Below are 18,600 nucleotides of genomic sequence, written 5' to 3'. Positions count from 1 at the left end.
TTCCCCCAAAAAACATACAGGCCGGTTAATTGGATCCCAATAAAATTGACTATGATGTACTGTATGTATGCAAGTGATAATGAACTTGTAAATTGTAAGCTCCGCTGAGGTAGGGACTGATGAATAATCTCTATAAAGCACATGTTGGCACTATATAAATAGAGAATAATAAATAAATGAATAGAATTTTTCTCCCAGAGCACAGATCTCCTGTGTTACAACTAGCCTTATAAATAAATGACATTTTTACATGAGCCTGAAATTGTACTCCTCAGGGCGTATGTGTCCTTATTCATGAGACATCTGTGTGAACCTGGAGCGGATGGAGCAGAAACCTTTGCCGACGGGGTTCCAAGAGAAGGACTGTCACGTCAGCACGTACTCACTAGAATTGGAGTCATGTCACTGGTTCGAAAGAAGGTGGGTGAGTAAACGTTTACCATTAGCATTCAAGGTCTGCTTTGTTGGTTGATAAATAAGCACAAGAAGAACAGTATCTGACTAGATCTGGACTTCACATAAATATATTTGCTTCTGTTTAGTGAGGGCATATTGAAATATTTTCTTTTAATAACATTATCTGAGTTAATAATGTAGCTTCAATGTAAAGTAACATTCTGTGTTTCTGAATACAATTGTGATTGTTCTTTTTTCATAGACACAGTATATTCATGTAAATCAGGTCATAACCTCAGTAATATGATAGTTATCTCGTAAAAAATTCAATATTACTAAACCAGGCCGTCAGAAAGCAGCTCTGTGTGGGGTGCGTTGGCTGTTGTATGTTGTATGTCAGACTGAATTATATACACTTTAATTTAAGGTTAGATTGTGTAAAAACAATGTAAAATATTCGGAGTTCTGTCCTCATTAGATCTATGGTAGTAGCATTAGCATTCATTAGCTTGTTTACACAAAGACAATTAATTACAGACAATCTATCCCCGAGCTCTCAATCACCTAAGTAGAAAGGCATATTTTCACATTATAGACTTCCAACATGTATACATTTGTTCTTGAATTTAAAAATTACGCACTCTGGGTGTTGAAAGAAATTCTCAGATCGTTTTCTTGGAGTGGATTTTTTTTCCTGCAATGTGATAATATTAAGGGCAGTTTTTACCCCTGCAAAAATAGCCATAATAATTTATGTCTTTAATTCAAGACCTTGTCATAGATAACCTTTATAAGGAAATGACTTTGCTTCCAGGGAATAAATGCGTATTCAGCTCCACATTTGGATTATTTGGATAAAATTGAGTCTATGTGAGACGGGCATTCTGTATTTTGGAGCTTTCTGGATAACCGGTTTCCGGATAATGGATCCCATACCTGTACTGCCTTCTAATAGCTTGTTGGGCTTCTGCATGCTTCCATAGATAAAAGCCGACAGTAACATGACTTCAAATGCTCCATAGTGATTCGGGCTAGAAGTTGAAGGGACTGCAGCATAAAAAAAGTGCTGTCCCCAAGGCCCAGAAATGTTAAAATTGTGTTGGTATGCCTTGCAGGTGAGGTTGCCACCTGCCTGCTATTTTGCTGGCTTCTCCAGTAAAAATGTTGGTTGATGCCAGTGTTCTAGTTTGTTAGCCCTCTCAGTGTCTGGTTCTGTTTCTTGAACAAAACTAGGGATGCACCTAATCCACTATTTTGGATTCGGCCGAACTCCCAAATCCTTTGTGAACGACTCGGGTGAACACTGAACTGAATCTCAACTCTAATTTGCATACGTAAATCAGGATGGGGGAGGGAAAATATTTTTTTGATTTCCTTGTTTTGTGACAAAAAGTCACATGATTTTAAAGATTCTGATTCGGTTCTGCCAGGCACAAGCATTCTGCCCAATCTGAACCCAGAAGGGTATTCTACTGAATCTGTTTGTAGACAGTTCTGGGCTGCTTTGATATACTGGTTACCAACTCAAGGTCTGCTGTTAGGTCACATTACCTGTACTTGCTGTACTTAAAAAGCTGAAGTTTTCAGAAGCAAGCATAATACAGCAATACACTGGTTGGTGCCACACATGGACAGATTTAAGCTGCTGTTTTGCCCCTTCAGACCAAGTCAGATTCTTATCTGCTGTATGTATTGGTCTACCCTGACAGATATCTGGCTGAAAATCGGACAGAAATCTTTAGGTTAGGTTTAACACTTGTAAAGCAATTATCACGGTGTTGCAGCTACTGCTGTTGACTGCTACTTTCCGAAGGTGGTGAGACTCAGCAGCACACAAAACATGCACCTCCTCTACAGCTGTACAAACTCACAACGTATGAAGATAAGGACATTACAATATTTATTGACACTGAATTGCAGGGCAAACAAAGGGTGACTCCTAGCAACCGCTTTCTAAGTTGATTTGGCACTAATTGTCTATTCTTTTCCTCTGCCACATAAGTAAAAGCAGTAAGTAGGATTTTTTACAACATACATAACTCTTGCAAAATTTCTTTTTGTCTGTAGGTGCAAGAATTTGAGCAGGTCAATGGAAAGTACAGTACCCCGGATCTAATCCCAGAGAGTGTACAAAATAAAAAATGTTTCGACATGGTTTCGTCTGATCCTAACACACCTGTAGCAGCCAGTCCGGCTCCACTGCCTCCTGGAACAACAGCCATGACAGGTATGTACACCCTATATCATTCCTAAAAGTACATTGATATTTGGAAGGAAAGTCACACTGGTCACAGAGAAAGACATTGGTGAGGCTGATCTGTCCAGGGCTAAGAAGAATGACTTCTTGGCTAAACATTACTGACCATTTCAGATGTGACAATCATTGTCTCACTCATAAATGCCTGTGTGTGAATTGCATAAGTATTAACTTTTTACATTGATGTTTTGAGTGATGGTGCTCAGTGCCACTGCTAAGCTACTGACATGCCTTTTATTTAAAGCCACAACTGACTTATGCAGGAAATTCAACCAGTGAAAAACTGCCAATATAAGAAATATTACGTTTTTGTAACTTTTAATTTGCCATTTTTTCAGCTTTCCACATCCTGGAATATAAATCTCTGTAAACAGAAGCATTAGAAATAAGAATGGGGACTGGATCTGTAGCTAGGATTCTATAACTTGTATAATTTGGCCATAGAAGGCCAGATATAACCTGCCGCTTCAGTCCATTCAGTCCAATTCAGCATATGTCCATGTATGTGGTCCATGTAAGGCCTACCCAACTGATATCTAGCTGAAAATCTTCCAGGTGTTGATTGGACAGGTTTGATTTTCACGTTGGATCAAGGACAAATTTATGGTCAGCATAGTGGCAATTATGGGATGAGCCCAATATTACCCACCTAAAGTGGACATATCAATGAAAGATCGGCTTGTTTGGTGATCCAGTGGGCCACTTGTCTGCCTGTGTATGGGGCCCTTCCCAACTGCTTCCCTCCCTGACAGATATCTGACCTGATTTTGCTCAGAATGTAGACAGCTAAATCGGCACAGATCTGCTTCTTTGGTGATCTCAACAAATGGTTGGATCCTTATGTGAATAGCCACCTTAAGTGTAATTGTCTTGAATATTAATATAGCTGTGTAAGACATGCAGATTTTATTCTTTGTCCGACAAAAGATTATTCTTTATAATGTACCGATCTATAACTAACCATTTAGATTAAATAAAGTAGTAAAAATAACAAATCAGATGATGTTCTGGCCATTAATTCAAAGGCAGCAATCGTACGAAAGTTATGCCCAACAAATAGTGACAGTCGCACACTGATATAGTAGAAAAAGGCAAAAATATTATCATTAGGCAAAAGAAATCTTCAAGCCTTTCCGATTGACTAAAGGACCGTTGGCCATGGTACAATCCACACAGTTTGAAAATCGCACAAATCTTCATTTCGTATAACTATATGTTTGCATCTATGGCCAGCTTTAGACTATAAGCATTATGCAGGCGGGCGGCTACAGACTAAACATCCTCAGTGTACACCCTAGTGAAATTGATAAGTTATTACACAGTTTAATGAAGTACTACTGTCCTTAAAGCAAAGGTGTGTTTTTAAGTCAAGTGGTTCGCCATCCCAAAAGAATGGGCCAAGATTGAATCTCTGCTCTATTGGCCAGCAATCATTCCTTATAAATGATCCTTAGTGTTGGCTTCCTGATATTCAGCCATACCTCCACTTTCTCTGTTTGCTTTCATCATAAGCTCTGCAGTTCTGCTTCTTTTTGGCTTTACGGTATATAGCACGGGGGGGGGGCAGGATTTCCATTTATAACCTAAAAAAACTAATTATAGGGGTTTTTTTTTTTTACAAATCATGATGTATGCATTTGCTTTTAACCAATTTTCCTGAATTGTGTTGTGATTTCTATTTTATAGAAAAGTGTGATGCACAGTCTGTAATGCAAGAGGACTCTGAAATGGTGGAGCTCAAGCTGAAATATCCTGCAGAGGCACAGGTGTAATATTCATGTGTTTTTTAATATTTAATGTAGACACCTTGGGGCAGATTTACTAAGGGGTGAAGGCGGTCGCTAGAGAAAATTCGCCAGAAATCCCATCCGCAGGGACATTGGTGTAGAGGACAATTCGCTAGTGAAAAGGACCGTCGCTGGCGTAGTTTTGCGCCCTATCGCCAAGCGAATTTTCGCTCAGGTGAATGATTGTTATCCACAAATTCACTAAAGTGCAAATTTTACAGAATGTTAACTCAGAGTTTCCTTCACCACCTTAGACCAGGTTAACTGATAAGATGAAGCTTCATCCTCCTCAATCTTATGTCAGTGACATCATATCCTGTATGCCGAAAAGCCAAATAAGTTTTGATTTCTTAAAGCAGGATTGTCTTCAAAAGTTCTAACTATTAAAAATCTTTGTGTTAACAATTATTTTTAACCAAATTGAGGGGCATGGCACATTTGTTTTAGTGTAGGCTCATGTCTAGGGCATTAGAGGATCTCTTTTGTCTTTATTTTGCTTCCTTGGACATTTATAATAATAAGTGGCCACTTCAAGCATTTGCACCAACATCTCTAATAAAGACGTCTATACGACCTATATGTACCCACCCTATCCAAATTGACCTAAGCGTAAGTGTACTAACGAAGTTTCTCAAGGTAGAAACGAGCATTAGCAAAAGTTCGCTAGGAAATGCTCGCGCTGACGCATTAGAGCTGGCGAAACTTCTCAAGTGTTCGGCTGCTGAGACACAACTTTGCATTTTAGTGAATTAGCATAGTGGTAGCAAATTTGCGCCTTACTAAGTTGCGTGGAATGGGCGAAACCTCCACAAGTGAAAATTTGTCCTTTGTGAATTTTCCCCCATGTATTTTTTAACCATGGTCAAACTGCATAAATGTGGGGGACGCAGAGATACTGATTTATGAACATGGCTGATAAATTGTGCAAGTGCACTTGCCAATAAAAGCAAATCAGAAAGCAAAGACATGATTGTTGGCTACTGACAACTGCACTTGTGCAACTTAGCACCTAAGTGTATAAATTAGCCCCAGAGATTTCTCAACTTCATTTCTTTTAGCTTTTCCTTTGCAGCCAAATCAAGAAATGTATCTGAATCACTTTGATATGTTTCATTTATACGAATTGGACATAAAGGACTAAAAATGTTATAACATTAGACATTAGTTTCTTTATACTAACTTACCAGACATTTTTATCCTATACATGGGAAATTAGTTGTTTGTTTTTTTTATTGTGGTGTATTTGCTATTATCTTGTGTTCATTCATCTTTTATCTGTTGTGTAAAGTATACCACCTGTTCTATTGTGTTAATGGAGGCTAAGCTTATACGTATTCATGGCCTGTCCTAGAAGGACCTACAGAATATCGCATTTCCTTGAAATTATGTTATTTAAATGATGTTTATTGTAAGTATATGCTTAAACATGGTAGATCAACTGAAGAAAATGTGTAAATGCATATTGGGAATTTTCATATGGTTCTACTGGTCTTAAATGATCAACTGTGGATGGATTTGGCTGGCTGGAAGCCTGTAGATATATGCACAGGGTGTAAGGGAACCCTATCTATATACAGCCATGGGGGTCAGTGAACCCTATTGTTTAATTAACCTGTGTCACATTTTTTTACCGACAGGTGGTAACCATAGATTGATCACCAGAAAACACACATCACAGCTGCTACAGTTGAAAAATCCCTATAGAACATATCATTTAGGATTCAGCTCAGAATCTGTTAAATATTTAGTACTTTCCTTCTTATGAAACAGAGTTCAGATAGGCTTACTTGATAAATTGTTCCAATGCACTGGCCCAGATCTACCAATCACACCATACCTTTATGTTTTAAAGGAACAGTAACACCAAAAAAATGAAAGTGTTTTTAAGTAATGAAAATATCATGTATTGTTGCCCTGCACTGTTGTAAAATGGATGTGTTTGCTTCAGAAACACTACTATAGTTCATATAAACAAGCTGCTGTGTAGCAATTTGAGAAAAGGCTATATGACACAGGAGAAATAGTGGATAACAGATAACACTATTATGTTCTACAGAGCTTATCTGCTATCTGCTGTGTAACCTGAGCCTTTTCTCCTTAAAAATGGCTGCCCCCATTGCTACACAGCAGCTTATTTATATAAACTATAGTAGTGTTTCTGAAGCAAACACAGCAGTTTTACCAGTGCAGTGCAACACTGCATTATATTTGTATTACTTTAAACCACTTTCATTTTTAGTGTTACTGTTCCTTTAACGTAACTGTTCAGAGATAATTGCTGATTGGTGGCGCTGGTGCTAGTATGTAATTGATATAAGCTAAACTGTTCCTGAGTGTCTAGTGTGAATCACTGTGTGTAAATAGTGGCACATGGGTTTTGTAAATTAGCAGCAGCTGTTTAACCAGATTTGAGATAAAAAGAATATATAGTTTGGCTTCTGCTTGTTGTGTAAAACGGTCTGAATTAGTCATGTCAACATTTTTATAGCCTACTGCCAAGCAAGAGAAATCTGAACAAGAAGAAGTAAATGAGGAATTGGATATGAAAGATGTAGAAGAGGATGAGGAAAAAGAACCAGCAGATCAGAATTCTAAAGGTACGGCCCAAGCAGATGATGCCCATTCACTTGTAATTAAGAAACAATGTTTCGGGGGTTTCTTGAACTCTGGATTCCCTCCAATCCATCACACATCAAACAAAAGTTTAAACTGTCTTTATGTTGGTGCCACTAAGGAGACTAAGTTGCTCTGGTAATAAGCAGCTACAGAATAAGGGCAGCATGTAGTTATAGGAGGCAGGCAGGGAGGTGTGTTGGTGAAGAAGCCCCTGTTACAGGCAGCCCTGGCACCCATCTATTCAACTTCCAGCCCTGTTCATAGGTAAGTAATGGACACAAGCTTCTCAACTTTCCAGCTGAAATAAACCATAATTGCTGAGAAGCACAGACATCTCAAGACTTGCAGTTGTTTTTCTTAGCATTACTGTTGCACAGAGCTCTTCTACCTTGCACTGCTGGGTTCTAGGGTTTATCTGCAACAAGAGCTTTATCTGCAAGAATGGTTTTCTCCAAGACTGTGGGGTTCATCCAATACTGAATGATAAGCAATCTTACTAAAGTCTGTATGGTGCAATGTAAAAAAAGTTTAATACAAATAAAGCTCAGGCTTAAAAGTGCCTGTACAAGGAAAGCATAATTCACTGGGCGAGGGTCAGCTACAATATTTCTAGTGTTTAGTGGTTTAGGCACTTGTTTTTGATACCTGTGCTCTAACATAATGCCTAATCTTTGCCTAATAATTTATTGCTTATTGATTTCTGCAGCTGAGACCCGTGAGGAGCAAGAAAAACAGTCAGACAAGTCAGAACCATGTGTAACGCCAAATAAACTAGAGGACAAGGAGCCCAAGACAGGTACAATGACTTACTAGTATGAATCTAGAACTACTCAAAAACATTAGTAGTTATAGAAATTACTATAACTGTAGGGCTCATAGCATGCATGGCCATCTTTTTTTTTTTTTTTGACTAGTGAGCGCTTTTTAAGAGTTATGGCAGACTTTTGGCCTTCTTTATGTTATACATTATGGGGCAAATTTACTAAAGGGAGAAGTGACTAACTCTGGCAAAAATTCGCCAGCATGACGTCATTTTGGTACTTCAACGATTTACTAATTGGCAGATGTGTAACTTCGCTAGTGAAAGAGACTGACGCTAGCACTCATTCAGACTCAATCGCCAGGAGAAGTTGCGTTCTGGCGAAGGGACGTAACTGCGCAAAATCATGCGGATTTTGCTGAATGTTACCTCTTGCGCCAGACTTGCCTTTACCAGCTCAGACCAGGCGAAGTGCAATGGAGTAGATAGGACTTCTCAATTTATTTGTTGAAAATTTTGTTGAAGTCCCAAAGAATGCTGGCATCTTTTCCTTTTTTCAGGGTGATAGGCTGCAAAAGAGCGTAAAATTTTTTTGGGGTAACTGGCTTCCCCCATATATTTCCTAACATATGGCACATAAACTATACACTGGGCTCATGTGTAGAGCATTATAACAACTCTGTTTTCTTTTATATTCCCTGGGCTTGTGTGATGTAATATATTTGCTGCAACATATACGTCCATTCAAATAGTTTACCACCCTATGCAAATTAGCCAATGCTAGCGCAACTTCGCTCTGCTTGCCGTATTAATGCTAGCACAACTTTGGCAGCGTTCGGCGCCCAGGACGCAACTTCGCATTTTAGTGAATTAGCATTGTCTGCTCAAATTTCCTCCTGTCGAAGTGTTGTGATGCCGTCGCTGGCAAATTTTCGGTGCTTAGTAAATTTTCCTCTACATATTTTGCTTCATTACCAAGTATGGTCGAGTTAGTTTTAGACTGTGGCAATGAGGGCATTTGTCAGAGACACCAGCATCATAGGGTCCATTTTGAAAAGGGAGATAATAGCACAAAGAACATATTTCAAGGTGTTACAGTTGTCAAATATTCTTGGATCTCTAACGTGCACCCATCTTAAACAACAAATCCATACTGACAAATCCCACTGACAACTGGAGGCTGAAAGTTCATAGTCTGAATATCTCTCAATTAGATAACTTTTCCTTATATGGGCACCCCGTCTTCTTCCATTACCATTGGTCCCCTTTCTCTAACTCCATTTCTGGTTGGGGGTTATACCTCTCAGGAGAAACACCAATGTAAAGTTAGAGAACTTTAGTGCTGTGTACATCTGAACATCACTAGAGACCCATAGTATGCCCATATCAACCATGTTATTGTTTACCTTGTAAGCAGATATATAGTTCCATAACATACAACCTGCTCACTCTTAGATCTACCCACCATCACACATTCTAATTAGCTAGTGATGTCTGAATACACTGAGCAATCAGTCATTTACTTGTATTTGAGCAGGAACATTAGACGAGGAGAAGCAACCATCATAGGTTTTATGCTGTGAATTGCTCTAACAAATACCCACGGGACAATCATGTTCCCAGAAAAAAAGCACGTACTGCAGTTTGTGGGCACTCTTTCTGTATTAAACTGACGCTGCTGGTAGCCCATGCTATTATACCAGGAGGGCTGCAGCTAGGGTTGCCACCTTTTCTGGAAAAAAATACCGGCCTTCCTATATATTTATCTTTTTTCCCAATTAATTACATTGGGATCAGCCATCATTTTTACCGGCCAGGCCGGTAAAATACTGGCCAGGTGGCAACCCTAGCTGCAGAAGTGAACTCGGAACAATCTGGGGCTGAAAAAGCCTCTATGGTTGATGTAGGCAGCATTTCTTTGTGCTACCATTCTATTTTATCAGTGATAAACATAATTTACAGGTGAGGATAAAAAACCAGATGAAAAGGAAGAATGTGAGACCCAGCAGAATGGTGAAAATGATATCAAACAGGAAGAGGATGAAGGAAAAAAAGAAGATAAAAATGGCAAATTTAAATTTATGTTTAATATCGCAGATGGTGGCTTTACAGGTAAAAGTTCATGCGTGCCTTGCATATTACATTTAACTGGCCATGTGGAATAAAGGTAAATTTGGCAAAAATAATTCATCACAATTTTGTTTTGTGTATAATGAAAGGCCTACAGGCTGTTTTCTGACTGTTCTGTTGGAGCTGACCTGACTCTGCAGGTAGCCTGGTAGCGAGAAATGATAGCTGACCCAAGCAGCATCTCTGCATTTATATTTTTCAGGTTCCATACTTGGGTCCACTCCCAGATGATTATATTAACATTACTGCAAGTAAATCTGTGGCTGCACTAGTATATCAGATTAGTGTCTAGACCTGGAGCATGTGCATGTGTTAGCCAGTCAGTTCTAGGAGTTTTTAGCTGTTTATTTATATGATTACCTCCCATTAAACTTTGAAATGAGACATGAGCATCAGGGTCCCACCCCCAACATAGTTATCTTTTTTATTCCCAAGTAAACTTTGAAACCTTTCTACAGTCTGAATGTTATATGCAGGTATGGGACCTGTTATCCAGAATGCTGGGGACCTGGGATTTTCCAGATAAGGGTTCTTTCCATAATCTGGATCTCCATACTTAAAGTATATTAAAAATCATCTAAATATTAAATAAACCCAATAGGATTGGTTTGCTTCCAATAAGGATTAATCATATCTTAGTTTGGATCAAAAACAAGGTACTGTTTTATTATCACAGAGTGAATTGGTGGTCTTCAAATAGTTCAAATAGTTCTTCTAGATTGTCCTGGTGGGCACCTGTTGCACTAGTGTTAATTTCTCATATTGGTAACCAGCTGTTGTCAGTGCAACCTTTCTGACACCATTGCATTTGAAATTACCTTGCCTTGATGTGCAGGTGATATGTATGTAGTACATAAGAGCCAAGAATGTCCTGGAAATTATATCCTTATAAGCGATACCTAGGAGTTTATTTATTAAAGGTTGAGTTGATCTTTATCAGAAAAATTCTAGTTTTCAAGGGTATTTTTCAGTCAAAGCTGAAAATTGCTCAAATCTGAAAATACTCCCGCTAAAACCTGTCGAGGTCATGTAGAAGTCAATGGCAGAGGTCCCTTCATTTGAAGATGTTTGTAGCCTTCATGATGTTTGGGGTTTTTTCATTGGGTTTTGCTCGAAAACTCAATTAATTAGAGCAATTTGAGTTTATGCCAACGAAAACTCGATCATTTAGAGTACGCATTACATACACCCAACTTACATACTACTCACACTTACAGACGGGGGCTATTACAGTAACATACTATGGTTTGCTTAACTTTTATTAGCCTTTAGCTTTAATAAACCACCTGCCCCAATTCCCTCTGGTGTGTGTTGTCTACTGCAGAGCACAGAAAGGTAAAAATAAATACTATGTTAAGACAGACATCTGTCTAAATGGATATGTTTCAACTTACATACAAATTCAACTTAAGAACAAACCCACATACCCTATCTCACAGGTAACCCAGGGACTGCCTGTATTCGAGTTATTCAACCCAACTACACTGATTTGAGTATTTTACATTCAAGTTTTTTTATAAATCAGAAATCATTCGAGTTGTGAGTTCATTCGAGGTATAAAAAACCTTTGATAAATAACCCCCTTAGTGATTTCATTAGTTATAATCAGAACACATGACTTGAAACTTGTATTATATTAAAAAATGCACTTCCTGTTGTAAAATATCAGAAGTCACCTTGGAGTTCTGGGACCTGTATAAAAGCACTCACCATTCGGCCTTGTACCTATATGGTCATGGGACTCCTTTGTGACTTAAAGGGATACTGTCATGGGAAAAAACATTTTTTTCAAAATGAATCAGTTAATAGTGCTGCTCCAGCAGAATTCTGCACTGAAATCCATTTCTCAAAAGAGCAAACAGATTTTTTTATATTCGATTTTGAAATCTGACATGGGGCTATACATTTTGTCAATTTCCCAGCTGCCCCATGTCATGTGACTTGTGCCTGCACTTTAGAAGAGAAATGCTTTCTCGCAGGCTGCTGTTTTTCCATCTCAATGTAACTGAATGTGTCTCAGTGGGACATGGGTTTTTACTATTGAGTGTTGTTCTTAGATCTACCAGGCAGCTGTTATCTTGTGTTAGGGAGCTGCTATCTGGTTACCTTCCCATTGTTCTTTTGTTTGGCTGCTGGGGGGGGGAAAGGGAGGGGGTGATATCACTCCAACTTACAGTACAGCAGTAAAGAGTGATTGAAGTTTATCAGAGCACAAGTCACATGACTTGGGGCAGCTGGGAAATTGACAATATGTCTAGCCCCATGTCAGATTTCAAAATTGAATATAAAAAAATCTGTTTGCTCTTTTGAGAAATGGATTTCAGTGCAGAATTCTGCTGGAGCAGCATTATTAACTGATTCATTTTGAAAAAAATTTTTTTCCCATGACAGTATCCCTTTAAAGTATCATCATCACAACAGGGGGTACATTATGCACTGTAGGGCTATGGTATATTATTATTATTATTATTATTATTATTATTATTATTAAGGCTAAGTGATGAGGGATAAGGCATGGTTAATTGAAAATATGTCATTTCTGCAGTGACAATTATTATGTACAAATTCTCTCTTTCTCCTTTTAGAACTTCACACACTGTGGCAAAATGAAGAAAGAGCCGCAATCTCCTCAGGCAAAATGTATGATATTTGGCATAGAAGGCATGATTACTGGCTTCTGGCGGGGATTGTCACGTATCCTTGGCTAACAGATATGTGTAAAATGTGTAATAATAATAATTAAGGGATAATGTACGTGCTATAGAAAAGCATTTAGCTCATATTCTAAAAGCAGGTGATCATCTTACAGGTTGATGCACCCCTGCATAACATCACAGTGTATGTTTTTATGGAAGAAGGAGTGATAATAATCTCTTTTAATGGAGTGATATAGATATAACCAATCTTCCCTCTAATTGTATTTTTTTTTAGGGATGCACCGAATCCACTATTTTGGGTTCGGCTGAACCCCCGAATTCTTTGCAAAAGATTTTTCCGAATACAAAAACAAATCTGAATCCTAATTCCATATCCAAATTAGTGGTGGGAAGGGGGTAAACATTTTTTACTTCCTTGTTTTGTGACAAAAAGTCTTGTGATTTCCCTCCCCGCCCCTAATTTGCATATGTAAATTAGGATTTGGATTCAGTTCGGCCAGGCAGAAGTATTTGACCGAATCCAAATCCTGCTGAAAAAGGCACAATCCTGCCCGAATCCCAAACCGAATCCTGCATTTGGTGCATTCCTTTTTTTTTTGGCATGAGCAACTGGTGGGCCCCAAAATTGTATTGATGTACAGATACGTAAACCCCCAGTAGCCTTTGGCTGACAGTTAAGTATTAGGAGTTGTAGTTCCCCAACACTCCACTACATACAGAAACACATGGGATAATACACTGTCAGCCCTTTTGCACTATTGAATTATTATATCTGTCAGTTCTGTTGTAGTCTGAGTGGCTAGATTTCAGTATAATTGTGCATGTTATAAGGTCACATAATGTAAAGAGCCACACATAACTTGTCAGATATATTCTTATAATACACAAAAGCCGTGAATATCTTTTAAATATCCTGATAAACGGTGAGTAGTGATGTAATCAGTTATAAACGGTGAGTAGTGATGTCATTTTTGTCACATGACTCACTAAAACTTGTGTATTATAATAAATAAAGTACTGCTTGTTGGAAAATATGAGGATATTAGAATTAACCTCGGAGTTCCATGACCTGTATAAGAGCCTTCAACCTCGTGCTTTAATATGGTCATGGAACTCCTCTGTGACTTATAATATCCTTATATTTTACAATAGGGGGTACTTTATTCCCTATATAATACACAAAAGCCATGAATATCCTGTAAATTATATCCTTATAAACGGTGAGTAGTGATGTCATCAGTTATAAACGGTGAGTAGTGATGTCATTTCTGTCACATGACTCACTAAAATTTGTGTATTATAATAAATAAAGTACCCCCAGTTGTAAAATATGAGGATATTAGAAGTTACCTCGGAGTTCCATGACCTGTATAAAAACACTCGGCCTTCGGCCTCGTGTTTTTATATGGTCATGAAACTCCTCGGTAACTTATAATATACTTATATTTTACAATAGGGGGTACTTTATTCACTATATAAACAGTGCTTAATGATGTTATAAGTTATAAATGCTGCTTAGTGATGTCGCTAGTGTAACACAATACTGTAAATTGTAAGAAATCACGGACTCCCCCTGCTGTAATATATAAATATGTTAGAAGTCACCTTGAAGTGCCCTGCCCTGCCCTATAAACAAGGTCTGTGTCCTTGTACTTTTGTTTGTATTTGTAGTGCTTTATTTAAATTGCAGCATGTCTGCTCACTGAAGAGAATTCCACTGAGAGGTTAAAGTGCCTGAGAAGTACACTGGCACCCACCCAGCTGCTCTGACCTTTTCAGACTTGTCACTACCTGCTGTGTATTTGGCCATTATGATTTATTTTTGTTTGGTATGCTGCCTAATATGTCAATACATGCTTTGTTTTTCATTTGTATTTACTGCTGAAGGTCATCCTGAGACATAAGCTTGTGCTCTCATTAGATTCCTGAATTGGAAAAATGAAACTGTACATAAAAACAACATCAGCAAATGAATGTAATTCATATAATAGAGTGCTTGTGGCACCCGTTATGTCCCTGATTTCTGCCACCAGACACGGTTATGCCCGCTGGCAGGATATTCAGAATGACCCTCGCTATTTGATTTTAAATGAGCCGTTTAAATCGGAGATTCACAAAGGAAATTATCTGGAAATGAAAAACAAGTTTCTTGCTCGGAGATTCAAGGTATTTTCATTCTTATTGTTTATTGGGAAGTAAAGAAATTCTGTATAGATGTTGTTCATGCAGGCCTGGACTGGCAAATGCCAGAAGGGCTACTGAGATGCCATAGACACAATAGATAAGTCATTATTTATTGGGCTGGTCGGGGCTGTTTGGGCCTATGTGTGCGTGAAATACCAGGGCCTATTCCGAATCAGAGAACAGACCTGGGCTCACATCAGTTGACAGCAACTTTTGTTCACGGATCCGCACACACACAGTTTTCTGCAGTAGAGGAAGTGCCCCTTTCTTTATTTTATTGCACCACCAGTATCAGCGTTTTGGGGGGGTACACCCTCCCCTCCCTTCATCAGGATGGGAGGGTGTACCTCCCCCCGAAACGTTGATACTGTTGGTGTTATAAACTAAAGAAAGGGGCACTGCTGCAGAAAACTGTGTGTGCGGATCCGTAAACAAAAGTTGCTGTTGCTGTGGGACCTTGCTGGGTCAACTGAGGGCCAGCACCACTATTGCAGTGTAAGTTAATTACAGGAGTGCAGTTGATCTAATAATCACATCAGTTGAGGAATGTAATGGAAGCTTTTCTTATTATATACTATAAATACACAAAAGAAGGGGTTTACTTTACACATATTAATTTATGTCCCTGTGCAGTGTTTAACTGTCTTGTATGGGATTAAATGGGTGAAAATTCTCTCTACCAGAGACAGTGAAAACTCTGTCAATTAAGGTTAATTTTAGGTAGAAAGTCACTTAGCTGTAAGAGACGTGGATGTAAGGATATGATTTAATCAGTAAAATAACTGCGTAAATGAATTGTTCAATATTATTTTTGTGCCTCGGTTTTACCTATGCTATTGGAAGCATATGCGCTTGTATTGTCCAGTATGGCTCCCCATAAGAACTGGATGTTTAAAACCTAACTGTGAGCTATTTCTGTGATCCAATTGCTCTCCGTTGCAATATGTTTCCAGTTACTAGAACAAGCGCTGGTGATCGAAGAGCAGCTACGAAGGGCAGCCTATCTCAACATGACTCAAGACCCAAATCACCCGGCCATGGCTCTCAATGCGCGACTAACTGAAGTGGAATGTCTAGCTGAGAGCCATCAACATCTCTCCAAAGAATCTCTTGCAGGAAATAAGCCGGCTAATGCTGTTCTTCATAAAGGTTTGTGATTAGCCGTAGTGAGACGCTATGTCTGTGCACTGAAAGGAATCTTTACTTGGTGTTGCCAGCAACATTTGCTGAAGATACAATTTGAGCCTATATTCAACACATGCCCAATGACGTTTTTTCTTTGTGATGTCATATTTATTTTATTTTTCTTAACAGCTGATATGAATACTTTTTACATTTATTTCCTTCCACAAAACAGATGCCCTGTTCATATTGTCATACAATTACCAACTAAGCTGTATGGAAAGTACCAAAACAGTGCAGATTTCAATGGTATATAGCAGGGGTCCCCAACCTTTTTTTACCTGTGAGCCACATGTAGAAAGAGTTGGGGAGCAACACAAGCATGAAAAAGTCCCTTGGGGTACCAAATAAGGGCTGTGATTGGCTATTTGGTACCCCCTATGTGGGCTGGCAGCCTACAAGAGGCTCTACTGGGCACTATACTTAGTTTTTATGCAATTAAAACTTGCCTCCAAGCCTGGAATTTAAAAATAAGCTCCTGCTTTGAGGCCACTGGGAGCAAGGGGTTGGAGAGCAACATGTTGCTCACGAGCTACTGGTTGGGGATCACTGGTATACAGGTATGGGTCTATTATCGACAATGCTTGTGTCTTAGGGTTTTCTGAATCTCCATACCTTAAATCATTATGAATCTGTATTTATAAAGCACCAACATATTCCACAGTGCAGTACAATAAATGGGCGTATACATAAATATAGAATTGCTTACAAAGCAACCAGTAACCGATACAAGAGGTAAAGAGGGCCCTGCCCAAACTATAATAGGTTTAGAAATAAAAACACATTAGGATTTGCCATCAATATGGATTCATTCAAGCTTAGTGACAAGGTTCAGTATTATTATTACAAAGAAAAAAATAGATTTAAAAATTATAAAATACTTTCTTAAAGGGTATATATCCCCCTGTGCTGTATGAGTCTAATGAATAGGGCTTGTGCTGAACATCATTTGTACTTATTGTTTTAATCACAAAAAATCTATTGTTTTTTTTTGTTATTGTCTGAACCTATTCAATTGCAGTTATTCCACGTTTGCAACATTGATAATTAGATTACCAGTTACAACTCCCCTCCCTTCACCCTTCGTTTCAACCGTTTTGTTATTAGTAGTTAGCAGTAGTCAGTTACGCAGGGGGATTTGTCAGTAATCTGGTAATGTGATTATTTCCTTTGCAAATATCGCATATAGAGTAGCTTCAGTTTCCCTGTTTAGCTGAAGGAAGAATAACATAACATAGATTTTCATGATTAAAACAGCAGGAAAAAGTAAGTTCAGCAGGCAGGATAAAAGTGGAATGTATATGAGTAATGTAGTCATATTTAAACAGAACTTCTGAGGGTTTCTGAAAACTTTTCCTCAACTGTTATGTGGCTGGAGCAAGGTTTCAATCCGTGCCAAGTCGATATGCATTTGGTCTGTATCAGAGTGAATGTAGTGACACTCAGCTCTAACGCCAAAATGAACAACACGTCTGGCACTCACTGAACCATCTGTACGTTTGGCATGGCCGTGCCAGTAAATAAATATAACTGTAGCAGAATGTGGGAAGTCTTGTACCAGTATGAAAAACAGGCAGATGATTACAGAAACACCACAAGAAAATATACATTTTAATCAATCTCTATGTGAACTGACTCTGATGCAGCTTTTTCAAGAAACAGAAGCACAGAATCTTTCTGAAAATGTCAGTTGAGTATTACCATTTATTTTCTCATCTTAATATGACTTAAAAATGTGTTCAGTCCACATCATGATTCCATCATCATTTTTCCATAAAGTGAAACATAAGAAAACACTGGGCAGTACCCGCGGCTGCCCACGACTTCCGTGTTCCTTTTATAGACCCGTGACCACTCACCAATGACATCACAAAAAGGGGTGGAGAGACAAGGCGCGTGTCTATAAAAAAAGGAGGCCGGAGGCTGGCAGACCGACAGTGCAAGGTGTAACTGCTACCCGCAACTGGAGGTGCAAAGTCGGCCCGACCTGCGGGTATTGGGCTGGCCCGCACATCACTACTGGGCAGTGATTAGCTTTTTAAAGCCAGCTGCAAGTAGAACAATGAAAGCAACAATTTGATTGGTTGACATGAGTTACTGCCCATGAGCCAATTTGAACAGAGTTGATAAATTACCCCCCAGTGCCTTGATGGTTACTAAGCTGTATGACTACATGTTGGTGGCAAAACAAGCCTGTTGTTTATTTAATGTTTAAATGTTTTTTCGTAGCCTTAAGGTATGGTGATCCTAATTATGGGAAGAGACGTTATCTGGGAAACGCCAGGTCCCAAACATTCCATAATACCTGTACCTGCACTACTATTTTTTTTAACAAGCCTCTTGTACAAGGCAGCATTGTCTGGTAAATTGCTAAATACGGAATTTACACAGAACAGTAGGGCAAGATCTTGAATATCAAGGAAACCACAGTTAGCAGCTTGCAGTTTATCCAGGAATAAATCATACCATTTAAGCATGTTGGCTTTTAGCAATGCACATAGATATAAATATCCTTAAATGGGGAGGGGGGTTACTTTAAGGTTAATTCGTATGTTATAGAATGGCTGATTCTAAGCAACTTTTCAATTGGCCTTCAAAGTTTTTTTCTTTTTTATAGTTTTTTTTATAGTT

General features: G+C 38.6%; 1 protein-coding gene across 5 annotated transcripts in view; it reads left to right on the top strand.

Moving 5' to 3' along the window:
* Positions 1–18,600, top strand: part of chd5.L (chromodomain helicase DNA binding protein 5 L homeolog) — a 135,691-nt gene that overhangs the window by 103,942 nt on the left and 13,149 nt on the right. For all 5 annotated transcript variants that reach the window (XM_041569413.1, XM_041569409.1, XM_041569410.1 and 2 more), the window contains 9 exons: positions 276–420; positions 2,464–2,623; positions 4,340–4,419; positions 6,929–7,037; positions 7,763–7,852; positions 9,779–9,928; positions 12,532–12,640; positions 14,637–14,769; positions 15,741–15,936. In XM_041569413.1, the coding sequence (XP_041425347.1) occupies positions 276–420; positions 2,464–2,623; positions 4,340–4,419; positions 6,929–7,037; positions 7,763–7,852; positions 9,779–9,928; positions 12,532–12,640; positions 14,637–14,769; positions 15,741–15,936 (1,172 nt within the window). The remainder of the gene's footprint in view (positions 1–275; positions 421–2,463; positions 2,624–4,339; positions 4,420–6,928; positions 7,038–7,762; positions 7,853–9,778; positions 9,929–12,531; positions 12,641–14,636; positions 14,770–15,740; positions 15,937–18,600) is intronic.

Source organism: Xenopus laevis, chromosome 7L, assembly GCF_017654675.1.
Source record: "Xenopus laevis strain J_2021 chromosome 7L, Xenopus_laevis_v10.1, whole genome shotgun sequence".
Lineage (NCBI taxonomy): Eukaryota > Metazoa > Chordata > Amphibia > Anura > Pipidae > Xenopus > Xenopus laevis.
Note: the sequence above shows the minus strand (reverse complement) of the source record. Positions and strands in the feature narration are given on the sequence as shown.